The sequence below is a fragment of the Ictidomys tridecemlineatus genome, chromosome 12 (genome assembly GCF_052094955.1).
Source record: "Ictidomys tridecemlineatus isolate mIctTri1 chromosome 12, mIctTri1.hap1, whole genome shotgun sequence".
In the NCBI taxonomy this organism is placed as follows: domain Eukaryota; kingdom Metazoa; phylum Chordata; class Mammalia; order Rodentia; family Sciuridae; genus Ictidomys; species Ictidomys tridecemlineatus.
Window position 1 is genome coordinate 1,746,645 of NC_135488.1, and position 26,336 is coordinate 1,772,980.

General features: G+C 54.5%; 1 protein-coding gene across 8 annotated transcripts in view; it reads left to right on the forward strand.

The window, feature by feature from the left end:
* Reep1 (receptor accessory protein 1) overlaps positions 1–26,336 on the forward strand; it is an 81,897-nt gene that overhangs the window by 18,969 nt on the left and 36,592 nt on the right. For 7 of the 8 annotated variants that reach the window (XM_078027935.1, XM_078027938.1, XM_078027939.1 and 4 more), the window contains exons 1-2: positions 6,206–6,279; positions 25,358–25,430. In XM_078027935.1, coding sequence (XP_077884061.1) covers positions 6,221–6,279; positions 25,358–25,430 — 132 coding nt within the window. In that variant the 5' untranslated portion in view covers positions 6,206–6,220. Of the gene's footprint in view, positions 1–6,205; positions 6,280–25,357; positions 25,431–26,336 lie in introns of those variants that run through there. The other variant, XM_078027936.1, reaches the window with a different exon arrangement.

A 26,336-nucleotide genomic window follows, 5' to 3' on the forward strand; every position in this document is an offset into this window, starting at 1 on the left:
GCCTCGGCAGGCCAGCTGAAGCCCAAGGCAGGCACAAGGCCTTGGGGACAGGGCCTGGGCTCAGCTGGGGCCAGTAGGAGGCCTGGAGCTATAGCGAAGGTGGGCGAAGGGGCGGGGGGGGGGGGTGAGAGAGCCTGTGGGGCTCTCCTAAAGGAGGTGCTGAGGGGAGCTCACCACAGGCCTGGGTGTCATGCTGGTCAGCAGCTGAGGGGTCCCTTGGGTATAGGTCAGTGGGAGGAGCCGACTGCATTGGGGAGGGAACTTTAACCAGGCCACCGTGAAAGTGTGACAGGCGTGACTGGGTCCTAGCTTGCAGACCCAGGCAGCAGCCATGCTGAACACGTTTATGGCAACGGGGCAGCGGGAGCTGGGGGATGGCTGAGACGTCCTGAGAATATCCAGGCTGCAGGGGGCCTGTAAGCTCCCCAGGACTCTATGGTCCCGGGTTCTGGATGTCAGAAGGCCCCCTGCCCGTGGGTCCACTCCACAGTCTCCATCACTGACACCAGCTCCAGTTCTGTTGCTTCAAACCTAAAGACCCCTCCCAGGCCCTTCCATTCTACCTGGGAGGAGGGAGGACAAGGGCTGGTCCTGGCCATCAGGGAGGGGCCTGCAAGCTGCAGCCTGTCCTAGGGCAGCTCCTGCCCCAGGCCGTCATTGCAGCCCCAGGGCAGTTCCAAAGCCTGTCATCCTCTGCCATAGGAATCCCTCTCCTATGTCAATTGTGCCACTCAGTGGAGACCCACTGCCATCCTGACTGCCGGTCCATCTAAGAGGCCAGGCGGTGTGCACTGGCCACAACCAAGGGCTCCCTCTTTGCATTTGTCTCTCTCCTGTTCTTGTAACATGACCCACAGCGACATACCAAGAGCAGGGGACCTGAGCCCTGTCACAGGGAACACTTAACACCTGAGCCCCACTTGGTTCCCGTGGTTGTTTTAAGGTGTATTTTTAGATGAGTTCATTAATTGGAATCTGTGTAGAAATGGGGAAAATCACCGCCATTTCCACCTTGCCTCAACTGCAGGGACCAAAGAGAGCCTTCCTGGGTTGTTCTACTTGTGAGTTAATTCATAAAAACACATCGCTGTCACCGTACACAGTAAGATTCTGTATTCCACTGTCCCCTTAACACAGTCACAGCAACAGTGTCATATGTCTCATGAATCTCTCTGTTTTTTGGAGGTCCAGGAACTGGCCCTGGGTGTTGACCACTGAGTTGCACCCCAGCCCTTTGTTTTCACCTTTATTTTTAGCTCTTCAGGCATATGCAGCAGTAGGCAGAAGCCATGTGTTTGAGCCTAGTCCTCATTTGAGTTTTAGGAAACCCCAAATGTCAGTGACCTGCAACTGTGACAGTACACACACTGCCTCCTTATGCAGACTGCCCAGGCAGTGCAAACCTGAGCCAGTGGACACTGTTACGTTGATGTACAGAGTGACGACCTTAAGCCAGTTTCCGTGCACACATTCTGTGCACACTTCTTCAAATCTGTTTCAGTCAAGAGTATGAAAATAGTTAGATCTGGGCTAAAAATAATTCCTGTAACCAAAAATAATGGCCTGGTGTTAATGCTAGCTGAGCTCTTTACTAGACCACCGTATTTTTCTACCTACTGAGTAACACCTTGACACACAGGTGTTTGCATCAAAAAGGCCACATGCACAGTGGTGTGTCCTGGCTGGTTACTCACATGCTGTGCCCAGGGGTTTAAACTGGACCCTGCTTTCATTTCCACACGCTCCAACCTTCTAACAAGTACTTTCAAAGAGGGCAGAACCATTTGGAGTCACAGTTGTCATTGTTTTCCCTTCAGACCAAGGATGTGACCAATAACCTAGTGAGAGGACTTGGCTCAGCTTAAGGCCATCCTATCTATCTGTATGTGCCCTCTTCACAGTGACAGTCCCCTGGCATATACCAGTGTTGCTCCAGGGCCTCTGCGTCCACGGCAGTGCTCCATCTCGCCCTCGTGCTGTGTGGGTGGAACGCAGGGCTCCATCCTCTTGGCCACCTGCATGCTGCTGGCCCCACCATGGGCTTGTTTGGCCCCACTATTCAGGGCCGTCACTGACGACCTCAAGTTGAACATCCTTCCCGGGTCTTCACTGTGAAGGGGTGTGGTCCAGAGGGAAGTCACCCACTGGAAGCCAGGCGCTGTTTCTCATTCCAGTTCTGACATCGTCTCATGATTGTCAGCTGCTTCTCTCCTCTCGAGGACCTAGAGCTGACCCTTTCCCATCTTCAGTTTGGACGTCTGGGCTACTGTAGCAAATCTCTCACCATCTTATCTGCAGGGTGAGGATGGTCACCTGGTGGATGTTCAGCCATGCAGTCTATGTGTGTGAGGGGGGCTAGGAGGGTCTAGTGGCTAGGAGAGTCCAGTGCGCAGGGCACAGGGGCTTCTTTCTTGGGTTTGGTTCTTTATCTTCCCTGACAAAACCTTTGGCCCCTCCCCTACCGTCAGCAGGGCAGCCACCAGGAGCAGTTAACGACAGCAGGAATCACATCCTTGTCATTGACTTCACATCACATCTGCTCTTCATATTCATGCTGAAAATGTGTTTCCTGAGGTTTGCAGAGGAAGTGACAGAATCCACTGTGGGTGGGCCGTCGTGTCCCAGAGGAGCGCAGCTCCATCCCCGGCTGCTACACAGACTCCCACCCTCCGTGCTCTCTGGAAAGACTCTTTACCTAGAACCCTGGTCCTTCCGACCCAGCGGGCTTGTACATCTGCTGCCTAGGATTCTTGCCCCTGCGCTCCGCCCAGTCCTGGGACCTGGAGGCTCCCCGCTGTTGATAGATCCCTGATCTCATCCTTAACAAGCTTGGTGAAGAGTTTCACTGGATCCGTCCTGGTTGACATTGCCCGTTCCTCTGTGGAGATGGGTTTGATGTCACCATCTTCGTTAGAGGATTGAGCGCTGGCTCCAGCTGCTGTTGGTTCCCAGGCAGCTCCAGGGTCAGCGGTCGGGTGACACTCCCGAGCAGCGTCTTCCTGGCCAAACGCTCTGCCCAGGCAATACGAGGAACAGGCTCTGAAGGGGCTTTGGGAACCTACAGCCAGGAAAGGTCTCTGGGTTGGCCAGGGCAGCTTTGTGACACTCAGTCCCTCCCTTCTGGACGGCAGTTCTTGTCCAGGATGACCACACTCCCCCCTCAAGAAGAGGGACAGCTGCCAGATGCGTCCCACTCACATGGCTGTGCAGCTCTGTGGTCTGATGCGATAGAAGCTGGACATTCTCTAGTCGGGGCCATGTTGCTGTCCTGGCAAGCTCCATGTTCGCTTTCTCTGGCCACCTGTGCCTTTGACCTTCCAACAAGTCTCCTTCAAAATAAAGCCTGCCCGTGGAGACTGCTGGCATCAGTGGTGTCCAGATCAATCAGGAGAAGAATGTATGAACCCTTCTCCCCAGTATCCCTTGTTCAGGCTCTGCTGTCACTCATATATTCATTAGGAAGCTGTCACCCCATGTGTCCAGGACACCTTCACACACTTGAAACTCACATCCAAGCTCCAGGTGGATGAAGGAGAAGCGGTGACCACAGGTTCATCAGACTCACAGCTGATACCACCTCTGCCCACCAGCACCTGGCCCTGCCATGGCCTCAGCCAGCCCCTTGGGCAGCCCTTGGGATGGTGCCATGGTGGCCACCCTCCACCCCCCACCCCGAGCCATGGCAGAGGCCTTATTTTTTGAGACTGGATCTCACTAATTTCTTAGGGCCTCACCAAGTTGCTGAGACTGGCCTTGAACTTGGCCAGCCCCAACCAAGTTGCTGGGATTACGGGTGGTTATGTCCATTCTAGAAGGCTGAGCACAGTAGACTCAGCTGTCGCACAAGCCCCTCGGTGTGAGAGAACTATGAAGGAGCACAGGAGGTGTCAGATTCGAGTGTTGATTGTGGCCGTCGATTGTCGTCTTGCTCTTTGTGTGTGACTGCACGTGTAACAGTCAGCTTTCAGTTTTGCCTAGGGTCTTTTCTCCATGCTGGAGTCCATGCAGTGGAGTTGTGGATAGACACACGTGGCTCTTTCAAGGGCTTCTGGTGCATGTCATCGAATTCCACAGAGAGGCTGTCAGAATCTCACTGTGGGTCTTCTCTCCAAGAACCTGCCTAAGTGATGTGTGGGATGAAGACACGGGTTCTGTTGGCGTCCTCTGAGGTTGGGTAGCAGAATTGTTCCCAGCCACAAAGGTGTGGCTCAAGTGACACTCCACAGGGAAGGAAAACGCACCTGATAAGGTTCCAGGAGCTGTCCCTGCTGGTGGGAACACGGTGCCAGTGTGAACTGGAGTGGAGAGTTTCTCTTGGAAATCATTCAGTGGATAGTGTTAATTGTTTGGGGTGATGAGTAGACCACATGACAGGCTGGGACTAGGTTACTACAATCACGTTTCTCTGCTCAGATGTTTGTGTGTCTGGGTCTGGGGAGGGGGAGGTTGGGGCTTGACTTGGGAGCCCTGAGGATGCAGGGTGCACATGGGGGACTGCTGCAGTCTTGGCTGGGCACAGAATCACGAGCCACTCACACCTTGTAGATTCAAACATCAATTCTTTATTCCCGAACTCACACCAGCCTCTACACAAACATGTTCTGGGGAAATCCCAGTTCTGCCGCGCCCTTCGGTACTTCACAAGGCTTTTTATCCCTATTCCCAGCAGGAATAACCTTAAACCTAGAACTTCCCTCTAAACCCAGATTGTCTTAAACCAGGAACGCCTTAAACCCAAATTATCTTAAACCCGGATACTTCCTAAAACCTGCAGGATACACCCTAATCCTGGATCCACCCTGGTCCATGAGCAGGGTCACCTTTCTCAAAGACACATGCTGTCCAAGGCAAGTCCATTTAACATGGGGTACGCTGGCAAGGACATTTCGATGCGTCATTCCTACTTGGCAATGGCCCTCAGCAGGGGACTTGGCCAGGACTTGTGCCCTCTGTGGGGTCTCGCTGCACAGGTAGGTGTGGGCCAGGTTGTGGGATCTGGAGCAGCCAAGCTGGGGTCCAGAAGGTGTTTGCTCCTCTGTGGAATCATTCAGCAGCTAAGAGCAGAAAATACAGTGATTTTAAAAGCTATGGGCAAGAAGGGAATGCCAAACGGTACAGCTAATTTAGAAAATAGTCAGGCAGGGCTTTTCATTAAGTAAAATGTATACATATGACACGTTTGGCATATGACCTGAGCACCTGGCCAGGAGCAACGAGAACATGTCCACGAGGATACAGGATGCGGCTCGCGTGGCCTCAGCATCCTATCTCTCATGGTCAAGGGTTGGAGTGGGAGTGGCCTGAGGACAAGGCACCCAGGTGGAGGACTCTGGCAGTGAGGGGCAAGCTGGTCACAGGTTCTCACGGTCCCCCAAGAATGGAAGGAGGAGGCCAGGGCTGTGAAGGACCAAGGACTGGCTCCACAGAGAGGTGGCCAAGAGGGAAAGTTCAAGGTGTTCAAGTTCATCCAGCCTGCTGGGAGAGAAGCAAGGGTCACACTGGACGGGAGGCAGATGGACACCACAGATGGACGGGCAGCAGGCTCTCAGATGGGGTCCCTGTGCCCGGCTCAGGCCTGCTGAAGGAGAGAGCCAGGGATCACACCAGGTGGGAGGCAGAGGGGTATACAGATGGACGGGCAGTGGGCACCCACGTGCCCAGCTCAGACCTGCTGAATGGTGGCCCAGAGGTCTGTTCCACAGGCTCTCCTGGTGAGCCACACATGTCCTCATGGGCAGCTGTTGAAGATGGAGAACTGCGTGGAGGTGAGGGTGTGCTATCCGAGGAGATGCTGGAGATGGGAGAGAGCAGGGGGGCAGTGTGGACACTGGCCCTGCCCAGGGGGCAGATAGGGCAGGAGTGCCCTGAGAGGGGACTTGGGCAGAGAGGGACTGAGGCCCTGGAGGCTCCATGGGTCAGCCCTGTGAGTAGCAACAACCTGCATCAGACCATCTTGGGCAGAGGGGTCATGCATAGGAGGGGCTGGGAGAAAGAGCTGCCCAGGTCATGAGGAAGCTCTCTGCCCTGCCCCTTTTTCTCCCTTGGGCCAGTGTCCACTCAGCTTCCTACCCTGTGCCTGCCTTAGGCACCAGTGAGGGCTGGGGCAGACTTGTCTGTGTCCTGCTTCTTCCCTCCTGCCCATCTGTCATAGCACGAAGGGGGGACGCTGGTGTCAGTTCTACTTTCCTCTGCAGGCACCCTACTCTGCTCTGGGGAGCGCATGTCCAGATGTGGCCACCTCACAGCTGCTCAGGTTCACACTGGGGAGCGCATGTCCAGGTATGGCCACCCCACAGCTGCTCAGGTTCACATTGGGGAGTGCGTGTCCAGGTGCAGCCACCCCACAGCTGCTCAGGTTCACACTGGGGAGTGCGTGTCCAGGTGTGGCCACCCCACAGCTACTGAGGTTCACAGTCTTTATTTTCAGCAACCCGCAGCTGTCTCCGCCCTGATCCTAAGTTCCTGGGGGTGGGGGACCTCAGGGGCCCAGCTTGGGCTCCACCGTGTCCACAGTGCCTCTGGCTGGTCCCTGGCAGCCCCTGGCGGGGTGGGAGGAGGTGGTCGTCATGGGAGACGCGTGCCAGGCAGGTCTGTTGTGGATGTCTGGCCCATCCTTGCCAGCGCAGGCTCCGGGAGGAGATGGTGGGTGTTTGTCCTGAGAACAGAGCCCCTCGGCGCCTGGAGCAGGCCCGGGGCTGTGCACCAGGTCCTAACCCTTGGCCTGGATGTGCGGGGGGCACTGGAGGGGAGAATTGGATCCCTGTTCATCTCCTGGGTGCAGCCCCCCTCCCCCAAAAGTCTGTGACTCAGTGGGAGCATCACGGCGGTGGACGGGGTGGACAGTGGACGCCTGAGCCTGCGTTCTTGGCCAGGGGAGAGGATGCTGCTGGTTCCCTGCCCTGCTAGGCTCAGCTTGCTGCTGGCTTAAGTGCTACGCTGAGTCTGGGCACGTTCTTCAGGGCAGCGTCCAGGAGCTGTTCCTTGGATTTGCGGAGGGGGAGGCTTTGCTGGCCCCTCTCTGGATTGTGGTGACCTACTGCCCTCGCTCATCCGTCTGTCTGTCCACTCATTCACATTCACTGCAGCCCTACTGTGTGCGCCTGTGGGTCCACATGCTGGTCATCCAGCTCCGTCTGAGGTCAGTGAGGTCCAGGGCCGTTCCACTTATCCCCGAGTCCTGCTAGTGATGGATGGTCAGTGAGTGTGGCCAACAGGAAGGGGAAGGAAAGGAAAGGATTTTAAACAAGTAAAAATCACAATTCCACTACTCAGAGGTATGTTTTGGAGGGGCCCTTAGGACATTTTGAAATTACCGTGTCTTGCTTTTCCACTAAACATTAATACATTAATACTGTTCATTGTCCACAGGGTTCCAAGATAAGATTCTAGTGACCTTTTCATTTTCTATGGCTGATTCCATCTTTCTTATTGGATGATATTCAATTTTCGACATGGAAAACACTTATCCCTTAATCTCTGTTTGCCTCTGATGGTTTCTTTTAGATGAATTCCCAGGAGTGCAGTACTGGCCAGAGGAAGGCAGCGCTGTGACGGTCGAGAAGGACCTGCCTCTCCAGGACGCTCTGCCAGCCCTTCCCCCTGTGGGGTCTGAGAACTGGCTTTGTGGGGTCTTTGTGTGTGAGGTGCTGGGGTGGAACCTACCGAGCCACACCCAGCCAGGTTGGTGGATTTTAGAGAAGACAGGGAGTAAGGAGCTGAGCAACAAGGGCCTCCTGACTGGCCCTGGCTTCAATTTGGAGGAAGAGGCAGCGATTCTCATGATGGGAGCCGGGGGTGGAAGAAGACCTGTCCTGCCGCAGCTTGAGGCCTTGGGTGACAGGGACACTACTGCTCTGCACCTTTCCAGGCAGGGCTGGGCCAGGCGCCCTCTGCAGCCCTCAGCCGTGTGAAGTGGCCGCGTGTCCATTCAGGTGGAACCTGGGCTCTGGAAGCCCAGCTGGGTTTGGAGACCCTCTGGGAGCTAGAGAAAAGGGGTGTGGGTGAGGCGCAGGCAGCTTTCCCTGTTGGGGAGGCCACGCTGGGTTCGATTGCATGGGCCTCCTGGCCGCGAGGGTCCAGCAGTAAGTGTGGGCTCTGAGGCTGAGTCACTTGCGCACCACTGGCCTGGGAACTCCTCTGCTGGCCTCTTGGGTGTGCACGTCTGTCCAGGCACCAAGAGTGCCCTTGCTTAGTCTTCCGATGTGGGTCAGAAGGAATGGGTGCCGTTCAGAGGACACTGAGAAACACAATGAGCTCCGACCAAGCTTTTTTTTTTTTTTTTTTAAGAGAGAGTGAGAGAGAGAGAGAGAGAGAGAGAGAGAGAGAGAGAGAGAGAGAGAGAGAGAGAGAGAGAGAATTTTTAATATTTATTTTTTAGTTCTCGGTGGACACAACATCTTTGTTGGTACGTGGTGCTGAGGATCGAACTTGGGCTGCATGCATGCCAGACAAGCGCGCTACCGCCTGAGCCACATTCCCAGCCCCTCCGACCAAGCTTTATTTCTAGTTGGTCACATATAGTGACGTCTTTCATGAATCATGTTTTTAGATGACATTATGTTGTTGGCACTCGGTGAATTAAGAAGTGAATTAAGGGCTGCACATGAGTAAGACCAAGAGGAAGCCGCCGGCTGGTGAGTGCCCTCATGCAGGTCCTTTTAAGACTCTTGCTGCATGTGGTCCTTGAAGTGGGGATCACTGTCATTTCTTGTTTTGAAGAGAAGGGGATTTTTAATGACCTCACGTCATCAAGCCCGCATGTGGCAGACGTGAGATGGGCTCTGCCCCCAGTGCCATGCCTGCCTGGTGTGCAGGGGCTCTCCCTCTGTTCCCGGGGTGGTGGGGCCGGTGCTCTGGAGAGCCTACCGAGGCATCTGCCATGGCTGCCCTCTGCTGAGCCCATGGAGCCGGCCCCACAGAGCTTCAGAGGGGAGCCCGTGGACAGCACCCAGCTTCTCTGATCTTAGCTCTTCTGCAGGGAAATGGAGAAAGGAGGTCGTTTTAGCTAAAGAGGTGAAGTCTGCACTGGATGAAGGAGAGAAAGCTGCAGGTAGCAGACTCAGGTCAGGGGATTGGTCTGCAGGGACTGGCCTGCTGGGCCATGGCACTTCTGTATCAGTAGGGTCCAGCGTCCTCCAGGGCCTAAGCTTCAGCTGGGTGGGCCGGTAGGACTTCCTGTGGCCACGCCAGCCTGGTCCTGGTGCCACTTCTGCTGCAGATGCTTCTGAGCTTTGGAGGAAAGATGGCAGTGACAGGTACCCATGCATACTGGTGGGCTGTGCTGGAGGGACACCCATGTCCAGCAATCTGACTGCCGTCTCTGCTTTGTGGTTGAATTGCGGGGTCGCTTATCTTTGTATTTTTCTTGTCCGTATTTAATTCTTTCTGCAATGCACACAAGTGAAGTATGTTTATGTTAACTCTGAGCAGGTTGAGCCCAGTGGTTGGCTTTGCCTAGGTCAGTATCCATTGGAGGTCTGCTCTGGGTGGCCCTGGGCTCAGTCCTTGCCCTTGAGGAATGTGCAGCCCCACGTGGAGGGACGGTGTGACTACAGGGCCAGCAGGCTGTGTTAAGGGCTGGGTGGGGCGTGACCCTCCTGCGGTATCCCCGAAAGGCAGCACTGGACCCTGGCATAGTGAGAGGTCCTCAAGCAGGGGCTGTTTCATCCTCAGGACACATCTTGTTCATTGCCACTAACATGGGTGAAGGAAAGGCCATGTCCTCTAGTGGGTAGAGCCTGGAACAGCTGTAAGTGTCCCACCAGGCACAAGGCAGAGCGCTGCCTGGCCTGGATGTCAGAGGGCCACTCCTCTGACCCATGCTCTGGAAGCACACACAAGACTTTGGCAGACAGAGGTAGAGAAAGAGCACTCGAGGCCTGGAAGACAGTGGCCAAGCCCAGTGGCAGACACACGTGCGGACCTGGGGGTTGGTGGAGGGCATATGAGGCTGGCGGAGCAGCTGCAGCTGGGGGGTGGAGGCCTTTGGTGCCACGATGAGCAGTTTGGACCTTCTGCTTTGGGCGCTGGGCCCCTGGCAGTTCTCAAGCAACGGGATTTCTTCATCAAGAGTGGTGTCCCTGGCTTTGCTGTGGCTTGCTCCTCTGCACAGTCTGGAAGCTCCCAAGCCAGGCTTCCAGTTTGCCTTCCTGTCTATCCATCCAGAGGACAGCTCCGTCAGCAGGTGACAAGGGTGCAGGACACCTGATCCCTCTGAGCACTGTGCTTCCTGCTGGATTCCCAGGAGCACACCCCAGGGCGGGTGGCTGTCCAGAGCTCCTCTGGTGACCTCGGCACCGAGCTTGGTTGTGCCAGTGTTGGCAGTGTCTTCTCGCCACCTCAGGGTGCAGGGTGGAACATGGGGGGCCGGTTCATGTCCAACGACGTCCCTGCAGAGGAAGCCAGTGCAGAGGCCAAGGCTGGACCTGAGTCCAGTGGAAGAGTTGGGAGTTGGATGCCTGTGTTGGGGAGGCCCTGCCCTGCACTGGGTGCACCCGCGGTAGCACCTCACCAGCTTCCACTGTAGCCTACCCAGTGTCCCTATCGGCCACACCTGGGACCACAGTGTTTTAGAGTGAGGGTTTCTTCAGATTTTGGAATGTTTGCATATATTTAATGAGCTATCTTGGGGACAGGACTCAAGTCTAAACACAAAGCCCATTTATGTTTTACAGACACCTTATATACATAGCCCAAGGCAATTTTTTTGGGGGGGGTACCAGGAATTGAACACGGGGGCGCTTAACCACTGAAACACAACCTTGGCACTTTTTATGTTTTACTTAGAGACAGGGTCTCACTAAGTTGCCATCCTTCTGCCTCAGCCTCTGGAGCCACTGGAGCCACTGGAGTCACGGGTGTGGCCACTGATCCGAAGGCAGTGTATACGTTGTCAGACCGTCTGCATTTTGACAGCACCCGTCATGTGAGGTCAGATGAGGTGTCATGCACCTGTGGTGTCATGCACCTGTGGTGTCATGCACCTGTGGCGTCATGGTGGTGCTCAAGGAGTCCTGGATCTTGGGGAGTTTCAGATTTTCAGATTGGGGGTACTCGGCCAGTGGTTTTCAGATGTTTTCTGAATGAAAGAAGAAGGGGGTCAAGGTGCGGGGAGAGTGTGATGGCCTGGGATCACCCAGCCCTTGGGGTCAGGGCTGAGCCTAGAACCAGGGTCCCTGACCCCTGTTGCACTCCCCCGGGCCACATTTCCCTCCATGCCAGGGACCCAGTGCCGCCGCCTAGGCCCTGACCAGGCACTGGCTCTGCCCTCTGGGCCCCTCCTGTTTTTTGCTCCCCAGGCCAACCAACCAACCTAAAAATACCCTGCCTTCCGTGCCTGCTGCTGGATTGCTCAGAAGGTGGGGACCTCTGGCTACCTTAGCTGTGCCCCCAGGTGTCCTTAGTGGAGTCTCTGCCCAGGTACTGATTGGCAGGCCAGGGAGGATGGGCTGGGAGGTGGGATGCTTCAGGGTGCTGAAGTTTGGACCAGCCACATACAAGGAAAGGGCTTGGCGTGGACTTGTTGGTTGTCTTCTATTTGGGGAGGGACCCAGGCTAGATCCCAAGTGTCCTTGGGACACGCCAGAGCATTCTAGAAAGAGGTTCCTCCCTGAGAGCAGAACCAGCGGATGGGAGGAGGGTGCTTTCTGGTTCCATGGAGACCCTCCCCACACCTGCAGAGATACCAATGGAAAATACATTCCCCTCCCTGCCTGACCCCAGGGAGGCTCTGTCCTGCAGGCAGTGCTGTCTCGGTCTCCAGCCATGTGGCTCTCCTGGGTCTTAACAGGTGCACGGGCTGACAGCCCCCCACAGGACTGGTTGAGGAGCTCCCACCCTGGCTCCGTGCCATGTCCCCTGGTGCTGGGGCATTGGAGTGCATGTGCTGTACTGGAACCTCCAGCTTCCCGGCCTCCCAGGAGGAAGGGCTTGCAGATGCTTATTGCATTTCCAGCTACTTTAGGGCATGTCATCCTGCCTGACCCTCCCACCCTCACCTGCAGGGACAGCAGGTGAGCTCCTAACTGGTGTCCAGGGTCCAGGTCTGCTCAGCCCTCAGCAGGCTCACTGGGCCCCCACGCTCCACAGTCTCTGAGGTTGTCCCACTTCCCAGGCTGTGGCTGAGAGTTCAGAGGCTCACAGCCGGGCAGAAGGCCACCACATCTTCCTCCCGTGCACAGGCCACTCTGGGGCAGGGAGCCTGGAGCATGGGCAGGTGGAAGGAGACCAGGTGGTGGTTGGAACAGGACCCAGGGAAGTGCGCTGAGGTTGCCTGTCGGGTGGGCACCAGGCATGTGGCTAGCACCCTGGCGGGAGGTCCCCAGGAGTGGGGTGGACTGATCAGGTGTCGGCTCTCCAGCCTTGTCAGGTGGGCTTGTGTGTCAGGTGACCTCATGTCCAACAGCCGGCCCTCAGCATGGCAGGACGTCTCTGCGAAGCTCACACTCATGGTCAAGATGCATGTTCAGAATGTTCTCCCAATGATGTCCAGTTGAGGTCAAGACCTCTGTGGCTTAGTACCAGGCTGGACCTGGAGTCCTGGGTGCCTGGGACTTAACCTGGGTGACCATTTCACTCCCCATATTCCATTTCTGTCCTGGGCGGTGGATGGCAACAGTGAATGCCCGAGGTCCCACACGTGTGGTGCCCACAGGCTGCCCACACCGTGGCGACCTAAGACTGCCCTGCTCACCACAATGACAATTCTTACTTCCAAATGAGGCTTCCTGGTGACAGGACGTGGCTCCCCGGGGCCATCCCATATGCCACCTGTAGCTATTCTGTTGCTTCTCACCTCCCCATGTGCAGAGCCAATTCTATCTGATATTCTTAGAATGTTCCTCTCCTTCCTATTGACCTAGTTATTTCTGTCCTCAGATTTGCAAAAGCAAATGGCACAGTCTCTTTCTGAGGCAGTTGAGAGGAATCTCTATTTTCTCAACAAAGCAAGCTGTTTGTTTTATTTTAACCTCTTAAACAGCATTCCACCAAACTTAGATCAGTTCCAAGGATCATTGTTCAGAGTATTAAAAAAAAAAATAGTCATTGTTGAGACTGGGCCTCTCCTTGTACACGGCGCCCAGGAGCTGGGACCTGGGCCTCTGGCTGGCGTCCTCCCAAGGACACGGGGCCTCCTACGTCATAGCAGGGCAGGTGCACAGAGCTATCTGTGCCCCCTCTGCCCCATGCCACTGTGCCACGCTGCCCCTGGACCTCCACTTAGGAGTAGGCAGGAGCACCCCAGCCAGAACTTTCCTGAGCAGCATCTGTGTTTGCTGACGGCCACACTTGCTCAGAATTAAGACACCCTGGGAAGCCTCTCAGAATCTGAAGGAGCCCTGGCGCCTTCCCAACCTGTCTCTCCTGGGGTTTTGTGGCCTAAACGTGTGGCACTGGACCTGAGCCGACATCTCTTTCAAGCTGCCTTTGTTCTTCCCGAGCAGGTGAGACTGGCCAGGTCTGGGCTAATCTGCTTTCCCCTAATTCCTCCCTCCCCTGGGTTAGGTGGCAGGCCATTGTTAGCTTCCCTCAACATGCATGCTGACAGCCAATGTCCTGAATCCCGTAATTACTTACAAGCTGCACAGTTATTTATAACCAAGCCACCTTGGATCCTTTGTACAAAAAACACCCAAGATATCAGGAACATTTCTTTCCTTCTTTTGTGCTGGGGTTGGAACCCAGGGCCTCACACTTATTGAGCACGTGCTATCCCACTGGGCCACCCCCCAGGTCCAGTCTTGGAGTTTTTTTGGTACTGGGGATTGAACCCAGGATCACACTACCACTGAGATACATCTCTAGCCCTTTTTATTTATTTTTTTTATTTTGAGACAGGGTCTTGCTGTTTCTGAGGCTGGCCTCAAACTTGTGATCCTCCAGCCTCAGCCTCCTGGTATGTGCCGCTGCACCTGGTAAAATAACTTCAAAGGGAACATATTACACAGCTATGTTGCTCTCTACAGCCAGAACCATTTTAAAAATATTTGCGTTGCCTACTAATCTCCGCTTCTGGTCAGCGTTGGTTTGCAGGTCACAGACACACACTGTGCAGCCAGACTCAGGACTTCTTCACCTGGGAGTTGCACTTGGAAGCTCTGCCTGCTTCCTGCACCTGCTGACTCCGTGCGCTTCCCCTGCCTGGCCCTGGCTTCAGTGGGCAGGAGGCCCCTCTGGAGCACGTTCTCATCAGTGGACCCTCTTGGGGCTTATCCTTGTACTTGGCTCATCTCCCTAGCACCCTGTCCTCCTGATCACCCACGTTGCAGCGTGTGTCAGAGTCTCCTCCTTCTTGGGGCTGAATGACCGTCTGTTTGTGCACTGGTGGATCTCTTGCTGCGGTGGGCACAGGCCCCTTGAGGCAGAGCCGTCTTTAGGTCAGCTCTATTCTACTCTCTGGCTTGGTGATCTGGCAGGTGAGGACTCAGCCCTACAGCCTGCCAGCCTCTCCCAGTGCCAGGGGGCAGCAGGAAGGGGGCAGCCTCTGGGTCCAGGCGGGGGGATGGGAGGACCTGGGCTCCCGTCTGGGCAGGAGCATCTGGTGCAGCCTGAGCTGCAGTAGCAGCTGGACAGGGAGCCGCGACCTTCAGCTACAGGTGCAGAAGGTGAACTGGCCTCCCCGAGGCAGTGGGGTCAGTGTCCCCTGGAGCCACCAGGGTGCCAAAGCTCACTAGCAACCAGGGTTCCCACGTGCCACTGGCCGCAGCTGTCCTGTCTGCCCAGGGTTGCTCAGTGTGGTCAGAGAGGCCACACCAGGACCTGTGTAGAGCAGGCTGCAGACTCCTGGGGACGAATGGTCACTTGGGACTTGAGAGAGGCCCTGTGCCGCATGCTGGCCATGCTGGCTGCGCTCTTTGGGTGGCTCCTCCTCTCTTCCAGAGCCAGCTCCTGCCTGTCTCTTCCGGCGTGAGGCCGGCCCCGAGGGAGCCTTGTCCCTTCATGGTGTCTTCTCCATCGTGTCTGGGGGCTCAAGGGTGAGGTTTCCTGGGCCTGAGGCTTTTACAGTGGGGGGGGGGGGTCAGAAAAAAATCATAAAAACATTTTATTTGGGGCAGAGCTGGGAGTCCAGTGCACAGATGCTGACAAGCAGGTGCTGTACCGCTGAGCTACCCCCGCCAAGTCGCAGGAATCCTGATGGCCTCATGGCTGGGACTCGGGGTCCAGGCAGGGGGGCCTGGTGCTTCACTTCTCTCATGTCCACTTGTTTTCTTCTCTATCTTTCTCTTTCCCCCCACTTTAAAGTTCAGGGCACAGTTGGCACCCAGTGAGACCTCTGCCTCTCTACTGCCTCGGCTGCAAGCTTGACAGACGGGCACCGGGGTCAGCTCTGCCTTGTCCCCAGGCCTGTGCCCTATCATCTCCGTGCCCCGACAGCTTCGTACCCTTACAGCCCCGTGCCCCGTCAGCCCCGTGCCCTGACAGCCCCGTACCCCGACAGCCCTGTGCCCCAACAGCCCCATGCCCCATCAGCCCCATGCCCCATCAGCCCCGTGCCCCCGACAGCCCTGTGCCCCGACAGCTCTCTAGGCCGGCCTGGGGTGGGCGTCTCTTTCCACCTGTCTTCACCTCCTGCAGAATGTCCTTTGGACTTCAGAGTCCACACAGTGGAGATGCTGAGAGGGAAGCCGCAGTCCCCGAGAGCTCAGGGTTCCACAGTGGAGGCACCAGGCTGTCACCTTGCCAGGTCCCCAAGAGCTCAGGGCCCCACAGTGGAGGCACCAGGCCAGTCCCCCTACACTTGGCCCACGCATGTGCTCCACCGCCCATCCTGGGGTGAGGCGCCTGCCGCCCAGGGTTCCCGCTTCTCTTGTGTCTGCTTGTTTCCTTCTTTCTCTTTCTCTTTTTCCCCACTTTAAGTATTGGGGCACAGTTGGCACACAGTGAGGCTCCTGCCTCAGGATGGAGCTCGGGCCTTCTTGAGGTGTGGTGGGGGATTGGGCAGAGCCAGCAGTTTGAAGCTGGGATAGTTTGGAGCCAGCAGCTCAGCAGCTCTGTGACTCAGGACTTTAGGGAGTGGAAGAGGTTGCAGGTGGTGACTGAAGTCCCAGGTCCCAGTGCCACCTGGTGGCAGCAGGAGAGATCTGTCCCATGCCCCTGCTTTCCCCAGAGTCCACCAGTACTCACCTTCAACGGCCCATGCACACGGTGCAGACCTGGCTGTCCCCACAGAAGGACACTCTCAGTCCCTGCCAGGTGGGAGCCAACAGGACACTTGCTGAGCAGGGAAGGCCCCAAAGACACCAAGGCCAGTTCCAGAGCCCTGCACCCTTGTGCCCCCCTTTCACGGGAAGACAGGAAGACCTGTCCCTCTGGGCTTTGCAGAAGCCCTCTGGGAGGAGGAACCACAGCCCTCTTGTGGGGGGCTCTCAGATCTGGGAGGGGGCAGCAGAGACTGAGTTTAGCGGCCCAGACGGTCACTGTGCGCAAACCTGTTCTCTTCAGCAGGACCATGATGACTGTTGTTAGTTAGTTTTGTATTTACATGTGTGCGTGGCTGCCTTCCCTTCAGGAACCCAGAGCACACAGTAGGTGCTCAACGAATAATCAGTGAGTGAAAAATGTTGTGGTGAAAAGAATTGGTATTTGAAGCTGGGTGGGGTTGGTGCACACCTGTAATCCCAGCAGCTTGAGAGGCTGAGGCAGGAGGATCACGAGTTCAAAGCCAGCCTCAGCAACTTAGTGAGACCCTGTCTCAAAATAAAACAAAAATAGCTTGGGGTTTGGTTCAGTGGTTAGGCGTCCCTGGGTTCAATCCCTAGTACCCAAAATAAAAAAGGATTGTCATTTGAAGTTGCTATTTCTGTAGGGAAATAGGGACAGGAGCAAATAGCTGCCGTGCATGCACGTGTCTGTGGGGCCTGAGTCTCCAGCTAAGGTCCCCTTATTTAACTTCCACAGTGGCTGCTGGGTGCCAGCACTCTCGTCTCCCCACTAGGGGGAGGCAGGGCATTGGGAAGCGCACCCACGTGCCTGCGGGCGTCAGTGCTGGAGCCGGTTCACTCTGCAGTCTGACATCCAACGTCAGCCTCTTTCTGTCCCACACCGTCAAGCTGAGTTTCTTAAGAATAGAAATCTCTGTAACTTAAAACAAAACCAAAAATGAGCCGGACGTTTGAGCAGGATCTGGAGGGGCTGGACAATGGTGATGAGTGGCGGGGACTGGGGATGTGCAGGGTGGTTGTTCCCTGCTTACCTCAGAGGACTCTGTTTTCCTCCTTTCTAAGCTGAGCTAGGAGCATTTCCACAACCCAGCTGAAGTCGTTTTTTTGCACACAGCTCCCACTAAGCCATGAAAACCCCTCTCGAGCTCAAAGAGGCTGTGTGGGCTGGGAATGGCTGAGGCCTCGGGGGCCTGGGTGTGGGTCTCATGGGGCAGGGGATGGGCCCCGCAGGTCCCTGACTTGAGGCTTAGGCTGTAGTTTGCAGTTGGTGAACGTGACCCTAGTCATCTTGGGGTGCCATGCAGATCAAATGAGCAAGGAAATGAATGCGATGCTTAGGACGGTGTCTCCCAGCAAGAGCTGTGTAGAGTCCCCTGTCCTGTCTGCAGGGAGGAACAGCAGGGAGCTTTGGACAAGGCTGACTGAGGGATAGAGTCCTGCAGACCCTCACATCAAGGGGAGGAGAGTGAGGCTCATTTCTGCCCTGCCAAGGTCAGCTCCTCCGAGAGGGCCCCTGTTTGTGAGCTGGGCCCTGGGATGTCACCTGGCGCATATTTAGGGCCCAAGGGAGGAGATCCGCACCCTCCGCTGGACCATGTACATGCAGGGACCCCTGTGGTTGGTGGGCGGCAGGCAGTGTGTCCTAGCGGGGCAGAGATGGCTAGGGGCTTGGACAGAACTAGTCCAAGTCTGGCCGTCCTCTGACCAATTGTAAAACTCAGTTTCACTGAGCCCCGTTTCCCACCCACATCATGAGGAAAACCATGTCCTGGGAAGGTAAGAATTGCTGATGCCTATGGGTGAGTCTGCGCATCCCTTGGGCACCAGGAGCTCATCGAGGCATGACCTCTGGAGCCAGACGCAGAGGGCTGGTTCTGGCTTCCTCCCCTCCCCCTCTAGCCTTGGATTAGAAGGCCTATCGGGGACCTGTGGCAACCAGGGCCCAGGTGGTTTGCTGTTCCTTGGAAACCTGGGCCCCTGGGCCAGACTTGGGAGCTCTGCGTGCTAAAGCTTCTGGGTCTCTGTCCAGCATGAGTGGCATAGGCCAGGTCTCTCACCACATTTCCCGCCCCAGCCCACTGTGTTTCTGAGACCCTCCCAGCAGGTGGGTATCGGTGGACCTTGAAGATTCCATGTGTGGTGGGTCCTCTTCTTGTCACACTGGGGCCTCTGACAACCAAACGTGCTGTTGCTGAGAGCTCAGAGGCCCAGCCTAATCTGGGCCATCCATCTGGAGACACAGCTGACACAGGCGTCAGCTCCTCCAGGTGCCCTCGTGCTGAGGTGGAATAGGTGATGTCCACCCAGTTCCCTGTGAGATGTTGGTGTGAGTGTCAGTGCCGAGTTTTGACCACGGGCACCGTGCGCAGCCAGCACCGGGTCCAGGGGCAGCTTCTCAGCCCAGCACCCACCTAGCCGCTCCGCAGAAGCCAGTGCTTTCCGCACCTCCAACCAGGGATGTGGCTTTTGTCCCTTTAAGTTTGCCTTTTCCAGAACAGCAAATCCTAAAAAGGAAAATCCACCTGGGGGGAATCACCCTGCACAGGCCACAGCAAGGCCTGAGACTCTGCGGCTCCTGACTCGGCAAGGCCGGGTCTCTGAGTGTGGTTCCGGCACCACGAGGAATCTAGGGGGGTCAAGAGGCTGTCAGCACCACCCACGGCCAGAGGGCCTGGAGCAGGCAAAGCACGCAGACCTGGATGGGGAAATTCACAGCGCATCATGAAGAGGCCGAAAGGAAAGCAGGAGGAAACAGAAGAGGCCGTGTTCAGGAGGAGAGAGCCTGGCAGAGACAGCAGCTCTTCCCAGCCAACGTTAGAAATTCAGGGAAATCCAAATAAGGTTTCCCAAGGAACTCGACAACCTATGATAAAATAAGCAGGAAAAGGGCCAGGAATGGCCACGAGGATTTTAGCATCTCCGGACTTGTTCTGAAGCTGTGGTCATCACCACCATGGCTGTTCTTAAGACGCTAGTGGGGTGGTGCTCACACGGTGGCCATGGAACCCCTGCATGTCAGAAGGCTGACCACACAGCAGTGAGCAGGGACTCCACAGCTGCACCTGGGACGATCGGACACCTTCACAGAAGAATGGAACCAAACCCCAACTTCCATGAACTCCAGATGATAAAAACCTAGTAGTGAAAAAGCAAAAGTTAATTACAAGAAAGTATGTGTGAAGCCAGACACATTGGCCATGCCTATAATCCCAGCAATTCAGGAGGCTAAGGCAGGAGGATTGAAAGTTCAAGGCCAGCCTCAGCAACTCAGCAATACCTGTCTAAAAAAAAAAAAAAGGGGGGTGGAGGGTGCTGAGGATGTGGATCAGTGGTTAAACACCCCTGAGTCCCACCTCTATTACCAAAAAAAAAAAAAAAAAAAAAAAAAAAAGCCAGGCATGTTAGTACATTCCTGTCATCCCAGCAGCTCAAGAGGCTGAAGCAGGAGGATTTTAAGTTCAAAGCCAGCCTGGGCAATTTAGCAAGATTTTGTCTCAAAATAAAAAATAAAAAGGGCTGGGGATGTGGCTCAGTGATTAAGCACCCCTGGGTTCAATCCCCAATATCCCAAACAAAAATAAATAAATAATTAAGAGGAAATATGTGAGCAGACTTTCTCAGTAAGATATGTTTAAAAGAGTGATCTATTTGTTCATTTACAATTTAAAAATTTCTACACCATAAAAGGTATCACAAACAAGTTAAAAGAGTTTGTGCTGGGAAAAGACTTGCAGAGCATCTTTTCGAAGCAGATCGTCACCTAAAGATCACTAAGAAGATAACTTAAGGGAGGGACATCAACAGGCCAGTTATGAAGCCCAAGTGGCCCACAGGCGTAAGAGGTCAGTCGACTTCACCTGCAATGAAGAGATGCAAACCTGGGTTCCATTTTGCACCCATCAAACTGGCAAAGCATTTCAGATCCGACTGTATCCGTCTGGCAAGAGAAGGGGCATCAGAACTTTCACTCAGGAGGGAGTAAAAACTGTTGTCACTCTGCTGTGGGTGGGCGTCGCCTGGTGGAAGTGCTGTGTGTGTGACCCAGCAGTTCCATGCTGCCTGTGCCCTAAGAAAAGTCTCTAATGTGCATGAGGATACATGTATGAGGATGTCAGTCATGGCCATGTGTGTCCTGGGGAGAATTGGAAAGAACTTATGTAAGCCGCAATGTGGTCATATAGTGAGGTGGCACATGGGTTCAAGAATGATCTAGAAAGACAAATCTCAACAGGGATCGCATTTCAAAACATAAGGTTGGATGAGAAGAACAAAATGCCTTGGAATCCATCCAGTGAAATTCTGTTCCTTTGCCTCAAACAGGGAGAACACGGTACTATCTATGCATAGCTCGTGTAGTTAACCCATTATGTTCCATCATCCTGGATGCAACACCTATAGAATTCTATAGAATCCCTATAAATTGTTCAATATAGGTTATTACAAGTGTCCTATGTAAAGGATTGATGGCACACAATGGGCTTAATAAAATAAGGTGTGGATAATAAATACCAAATTTACAACTTTGGGGGCAGGGGAAAGGATCATAGCAGGAAAGTGTACATGAGGGACTTCAAAGGTGTCTCACTTAAATTTTTTTCCATATTTAAAATAATTGAAACACATCTATTGGAATGCCAAAAGGAACTCTGGAACCACAAAGCACCCTTCCATTGGAATAGAGAGCAAAGTTGGGCGTGGTAGTGCACACCTGTGACCCCAGCATCTCAGGAGATGAGGCACGAGGGTCACAACTTTGAGGCCAGTCTCAGCAACTTAGAAAGACCCTAAGCAACTTAGCAAGCCCCCAACTCACAATAAAAAAGTAAGAAGGGCTGAGGATGTGGCTTGGTGGTTAAGCACCCTGGGTTCAATTCCTAGTAGCAATAATAACAACAAAAAAAGTATAGGCAGCATAGCAGCCCAGGAGAGTCACTTCCATTAAGGTGAAAAAAACTAATTTATAAGTTTTTACCAAAACCCTCAGGGAATAGTAATTATAACTTATATATTTTTAACATTAAGAACATAAAGCACAAAATATAATCAGTGTAAAATTTATATTGCTTTGAATGCTCAAAGGAAACAGGATAACTGGAAGAACTTTATGCAAACTTGTTTTTTTTCAATGCAACACACTATCTTTTAAAAATTTTTAACCATAACATGTGCATCCCAAATCCATAGACCATGTGTGTACTAATATGCACACATGTGTCCATATGCCATGTGTGTACCTGTAGGTACACGTGTGTCCCTAGACCATGTGTGTACCTGCAATGCACATGTGTGTCCCTAAACCATCTGTGTACCTGCATGCACATGTATGCCCATGGACTGTGTGTACACACATGCACATGTGTATCCATAGACCATTGTGTACCTACATGAACACGAGTGTCCATAGACCATGTGTGTTCCTGCATGCACAAGCATGTCCATAGACCATAACCAAAACGCAGGGGAGGAGATCAAGTGTGGGAGTACTGTTTCTTTAGAGTGGTTTGTTTTATGGTGGAATAAACATCTGTATAAATAGGCTCATTATTCTACTTGCACTTCACGTTTTAATTTTAGAAAAACTATTGCTAGCGTTGATTCTAGAATGGTCAGTACAGTTTAAACACTGGCTGGTCTTGTGGTTTGTGAGTCTTGGACTCAGCTGGCAATGGCAGCACTGAAGCCTGTAGTGGAGCCCCAGACTGTGCAGCATCTGTGGCCCCGGGACAGCCCAGCGCTCCTCCGGGCACCTGAATGGTCAGTGTGTGTGAGCAGCACTTCCTCCTGCTCAGAGCTCCAGGAGGGGCCTCAGAGCTGTGTTCCCCAACGCTGGCCCATGGGTAGGTGTGGTGCCCACCATCTTGGACTGTCCTTTTCTACCTGAGCACTTGCTAGGACACTGGGCATTCTCTTAGGGCAGATTGGCCTGGAGATCAGGAAAGAGTCCATGGTGTGAGGACCAGGAAATAACTCTCTGGACCAGGGTTTCCAGCATGTCCTGTGGGCTCTCGGCTGGAGAAGGCCTGTGGGGCGTCCTGTCCTGCGCCCTGTGGACATGTGCCCTCCAGAGGCCAGCAGCACCCTCCTTGCTATGATAACTGAAGGAGCTCCAGGCGCTGCCCAGATGCCCCTGGACAACTAGATCGCCCTGCTGGGACCTGCCGCCTGGAGCGTTGTGATCCTAGGAGCCTCCTGCACCCCTGCGTTCTGGAGGGTGCAGGTGGGTGGTGTGGGGGGAGCAGCCTAAAGAAGGCTCCTAACTGGAGCAAGAGGGGCAGGGGCACAGACAGAAGAAGGCGGCAGCAGGCAGGCACCCTAACCTCTGGAGGGGTTGCTGGCCACAGGCACTGACATGAGGAGGAGGAGGGTGGGTGCCAGCCCTGGGCCCCTGGCGCTGTGAGGCTCTGTTATGGATACCCTACTCTGCCTGAGCGGGCCTGAGCCTTGATGGAGCCTTTACACATTTGACCACTCTCCTCTTGGCCTCTGCAGGGCTGTCACTGGAGGGTGGACTATGTTCCTTAGGGATAAATGACAGTTGTTTGATCATTTCCTCAAAAGACACATATCAGGCACCCACCCGGTCAGGGGCTCTTCCAGGCACTTGGACCCCAGTGAACCCAGAGCTGGGTGGTGTGAACAGGGAACCCCAGGGTCTTGGTCTGTGAAGGTCGTCCAAGATGTCCAGTCACAGGTGACAGAGAACGGGCCAGCCCACTGTCAGTCCTAGCCCTAGCCCTAACCTGCAGTCAGCCCACGTGGGTGAGCATGCCCAGTGCCAGTGTTGCCTGAAATGTCCCTAGGGCTGCCGCTGCTCAGGGCCACAGGCCTAGAGGGGCTGTAGATACCCCAGAGGGAGGAGTACAAGGCTTCCCAGTGGGGTGCTTCCCTTGAGCTCCTGAGACAGGCCTTAAAGTGTCAGTGGGCTTTAACAAACCAGTCCTGGGGCTGGGGAAGGTCCTATACTCAGATGGGGGCTCTGAGAAAGCCGCCAGAGTCACGGGTCACTGGCACCTGGCACACTGGGACAGCTGCTGACTGGTGACCCGAGGCCTTGGGGCTTGGGGGGGTGGGGTGGGGGGGGCTGGGAAGGCACAGCACCGCGAGGAGAGGGCCTTGCGGGGCACCTGGTCTGGGAACACAGGCATCAGTGCCCCCTGGCTGGGACTGCTGCATTCACTGCTCTTCCTCCAAAGCAGATTAGGAGGGTTGCAAGCCCCTCCCCCAAGGGGTGACATGCTAATTGTCATTGAGACCAAAATGCAAATTTGTCTGTGTGGGACCCAGGGGCAGGGGCTGGCTCCCAGCTGACCTACCCAGCCCCAACCTCCGGGCAGGGGGAGGCCTGCCTGGCAGACACGGGTGACATTTCCCCAGAGTGGATGGTGAGCCTTGTCGGAGACCAGCTCCAACAGGGGGTCTCAGGAGACAAACAGATGGTGAGGAGTCGGCGAAAGAGGGGGTGGAGAAACAACACAGGCACCAAAGTGAAGGTGCTGAATCCCAATCTTTACTTGTGAAGTTCATCATATATACTTTTCATTTTGGCAGGTTCACAGTACTTTGTGATTACAAAACAGGAATCATTATTCAAAGAAACAAAATATTACGTAGCTACAATTAGAATAGAAGAATGTATCTTGGCTTATGCATAAGCAAGCATTTTTCCTTTCAGTTTGCGTTTTGCTTTAAGCTGTTTCTGTTTAGTTAACTTTTAATAATAGTTAGAAATGTCCCAACTATTGGCCTATACCTTGACTATTCTTGCTTGACTTACTGACTGGAACTGGTGCCATGGTTACGGCAAGTGGTTAACTTGTTATTAATTTTAATCAAACAAGAGTAAGAGCACAAACCATTGTGCACAGGAAGAACAAGTTGCCCAGTACTAAGCACTAATCTATCTTCTTAACATTAATTCTTCTTCTCTAGATTTTAATTTAATTTCTCAAAAACTTCCTTGACAGGAATACAGGGAGTTTTTTCATTAGACATTATCAATTTACGCTCCACAGCTGAATCATTGCATTTAGAGCAAACAGATCTATTCTTAGAAGTAGTTGCATTAATTGGGAAAGTCATGTTTTTTCCTTCATACTTAATGGTCATATGAGAAGTCGCAACTATACTTATTAAAGGAATACAAAAACAAACCAGCCCATTCCCAGAAACATACTGCGCTCCTCCAGAGGATGGATGCCCTGCGCCATCCACCTCAGTAGGGCCTTGCCATTGCCTGAGTCAGGGGAGGGGCGCAGCAGAGCCTGAAGCTTTGCTGATTCAGCCCACGCTGTGGCCTCCCTCTGGATGCTGAGACCTCAGACCCAAGGTCAGGAGTGTCCAGGATGGTGTGACTTCACCCTGGAGCTTTGTGCAGTGAACGCCTACTTAGCGAGCACTTCATCCTGGGCCGCTTATATCAGACGGAGCAGACCATCCAGTGCTGTGGACAGGGCACGGCAGAGAAAGCCAATGACCACACAGTCCCAGTGGTGCTGTGGTCCCTGCTCCTGCGTTTTTCCCCATGGTGTGGGGGTGGAACACAGGGTCTTGCGTGTGCCAGGCAAGCGCTCTACCATGGAGCCACACCTCCACCCTTTCTATTTTCTGATTTTGAGGTAGGGCCTCACTAAGTTGCTGATGCTGGCCTTGAACTTGTGATCCTCCTGCCTCAGCCTCCCAAGTTGCTGGAATCTCAGGGTGTGCTGGGATGGCCACCCTGACTGGCTTGCTTCTGCATTTCGGGAACAGTGGTTAATGTGGGGTGGGGATGCACTGGGGTTGACCAGGTTACGGTTACAATGGGAGAAGCTTATTCTGGCTATAGGATCAGAGATCAAGTCCAGTTGGGCAGGCTTTCTTGGGCTTCAGAAGAGGTCAGCAGCCGGAGCGGAAAGGTGGCCTTTGATTTCAGGGATCTTGGCTGCTCAGCTGGACCCCCACACTTGTGGCCTCTGTGACTCCCAACCATTTTTTCATGTTGACAGACCACAAGTTGAAGGAAGCGGGGGTGGGCTGGGCCAGGGGGTTTCCAGGGGCAACCACCATCAGCAGGAGGACCTGGGGGCCCAGGCTGGAGGGACCCAGCCCCACAGCAGCCTTTCTGTGCCTGGAGGACTGTTCCTGGTCCCGAGACAGACAGCTTCCCCCAAGTAGGATGAATGGAAGCCACACTTCTGCTTTCTCTCTCTCCTGTCCAGGCTCATATTTGGCACCCTTTACCCTGCGTACTACTCCTACAAGGCTGTGAAGTCCAAGGACATTAAGGAGTATGTAAGTAGAGCCCTTTGCTGCATGGCGGGGTGGGGGGGTGAGGGCTGGGTACAGGGTTTGCCCTCAGGAGTGGGCCTGTGGCTGGTGGAGACTCCTCTGCAGTGGGTCCCAGTTTGGGCCCTGAGTGTGGTGGGAAAGCAGAGCTGCTCAGCCAGAAGACAGGGTGCCCATGCGTGAGTGACCTCACCACCCTCAGCCTCAGTTTCCTTGTTGGGACTCACTGTGGACCCTGGGGTCAGCCTGGCATGGCGGGCAGGGCACCTGTCCTGGAGTCTTCCTGGTGGTACCGCTCTGGCCCTACTCCAGCCTGCGGTTCCTCCTGCTCCGGGGTGGGCCTGTTGCTGTGTCAGCTGTTTGACAGCAGGCGCTGCTCACCACCTATCGGTGTCCCCAGCAGCTTGCAGAGGGCTGAGAATGGGAAACGCTGCGGAGGACCCCTGGTTGGAGGGTCCTCTGGGCACTGTCCATGGACATGCTGGGTCCCTTCCACAGAACTGCTAGGCCACCCTGATTGACAGGCATGTGTGGTGGAGGACAGAAGGTGCCCTCGCCCTGGAGGACACACCTAGCTCTGTTCAAGGTGGTGACTTGGCATGGGAAGCCTGGTCAAGGCCTGGCTCTGAAGTTCAGTGGCTGCAAGGCTAGACCAATGACTGAAGTTCCAGGAGCCTTCATGTCCTCCCTGGGCAGTGGGTGGGGGACAGCAGCCGTCTCTTGCTCAGACATTACCTGGCAAGTTTGACACAGGTAAGGAAATCATTCAGAGTGGGCCTGGAGAGCATTGCTGCAGGTTTCCCAGAGCCCTGATAAAGAAGCTGGCCACCCCGGATTCCAGCCACCTCGGCCCTCTCTCCCAGGTCCCTAGTACTCCCTGGGGCACCTGCCTGGCTGGTGCTCTGCTCCTAA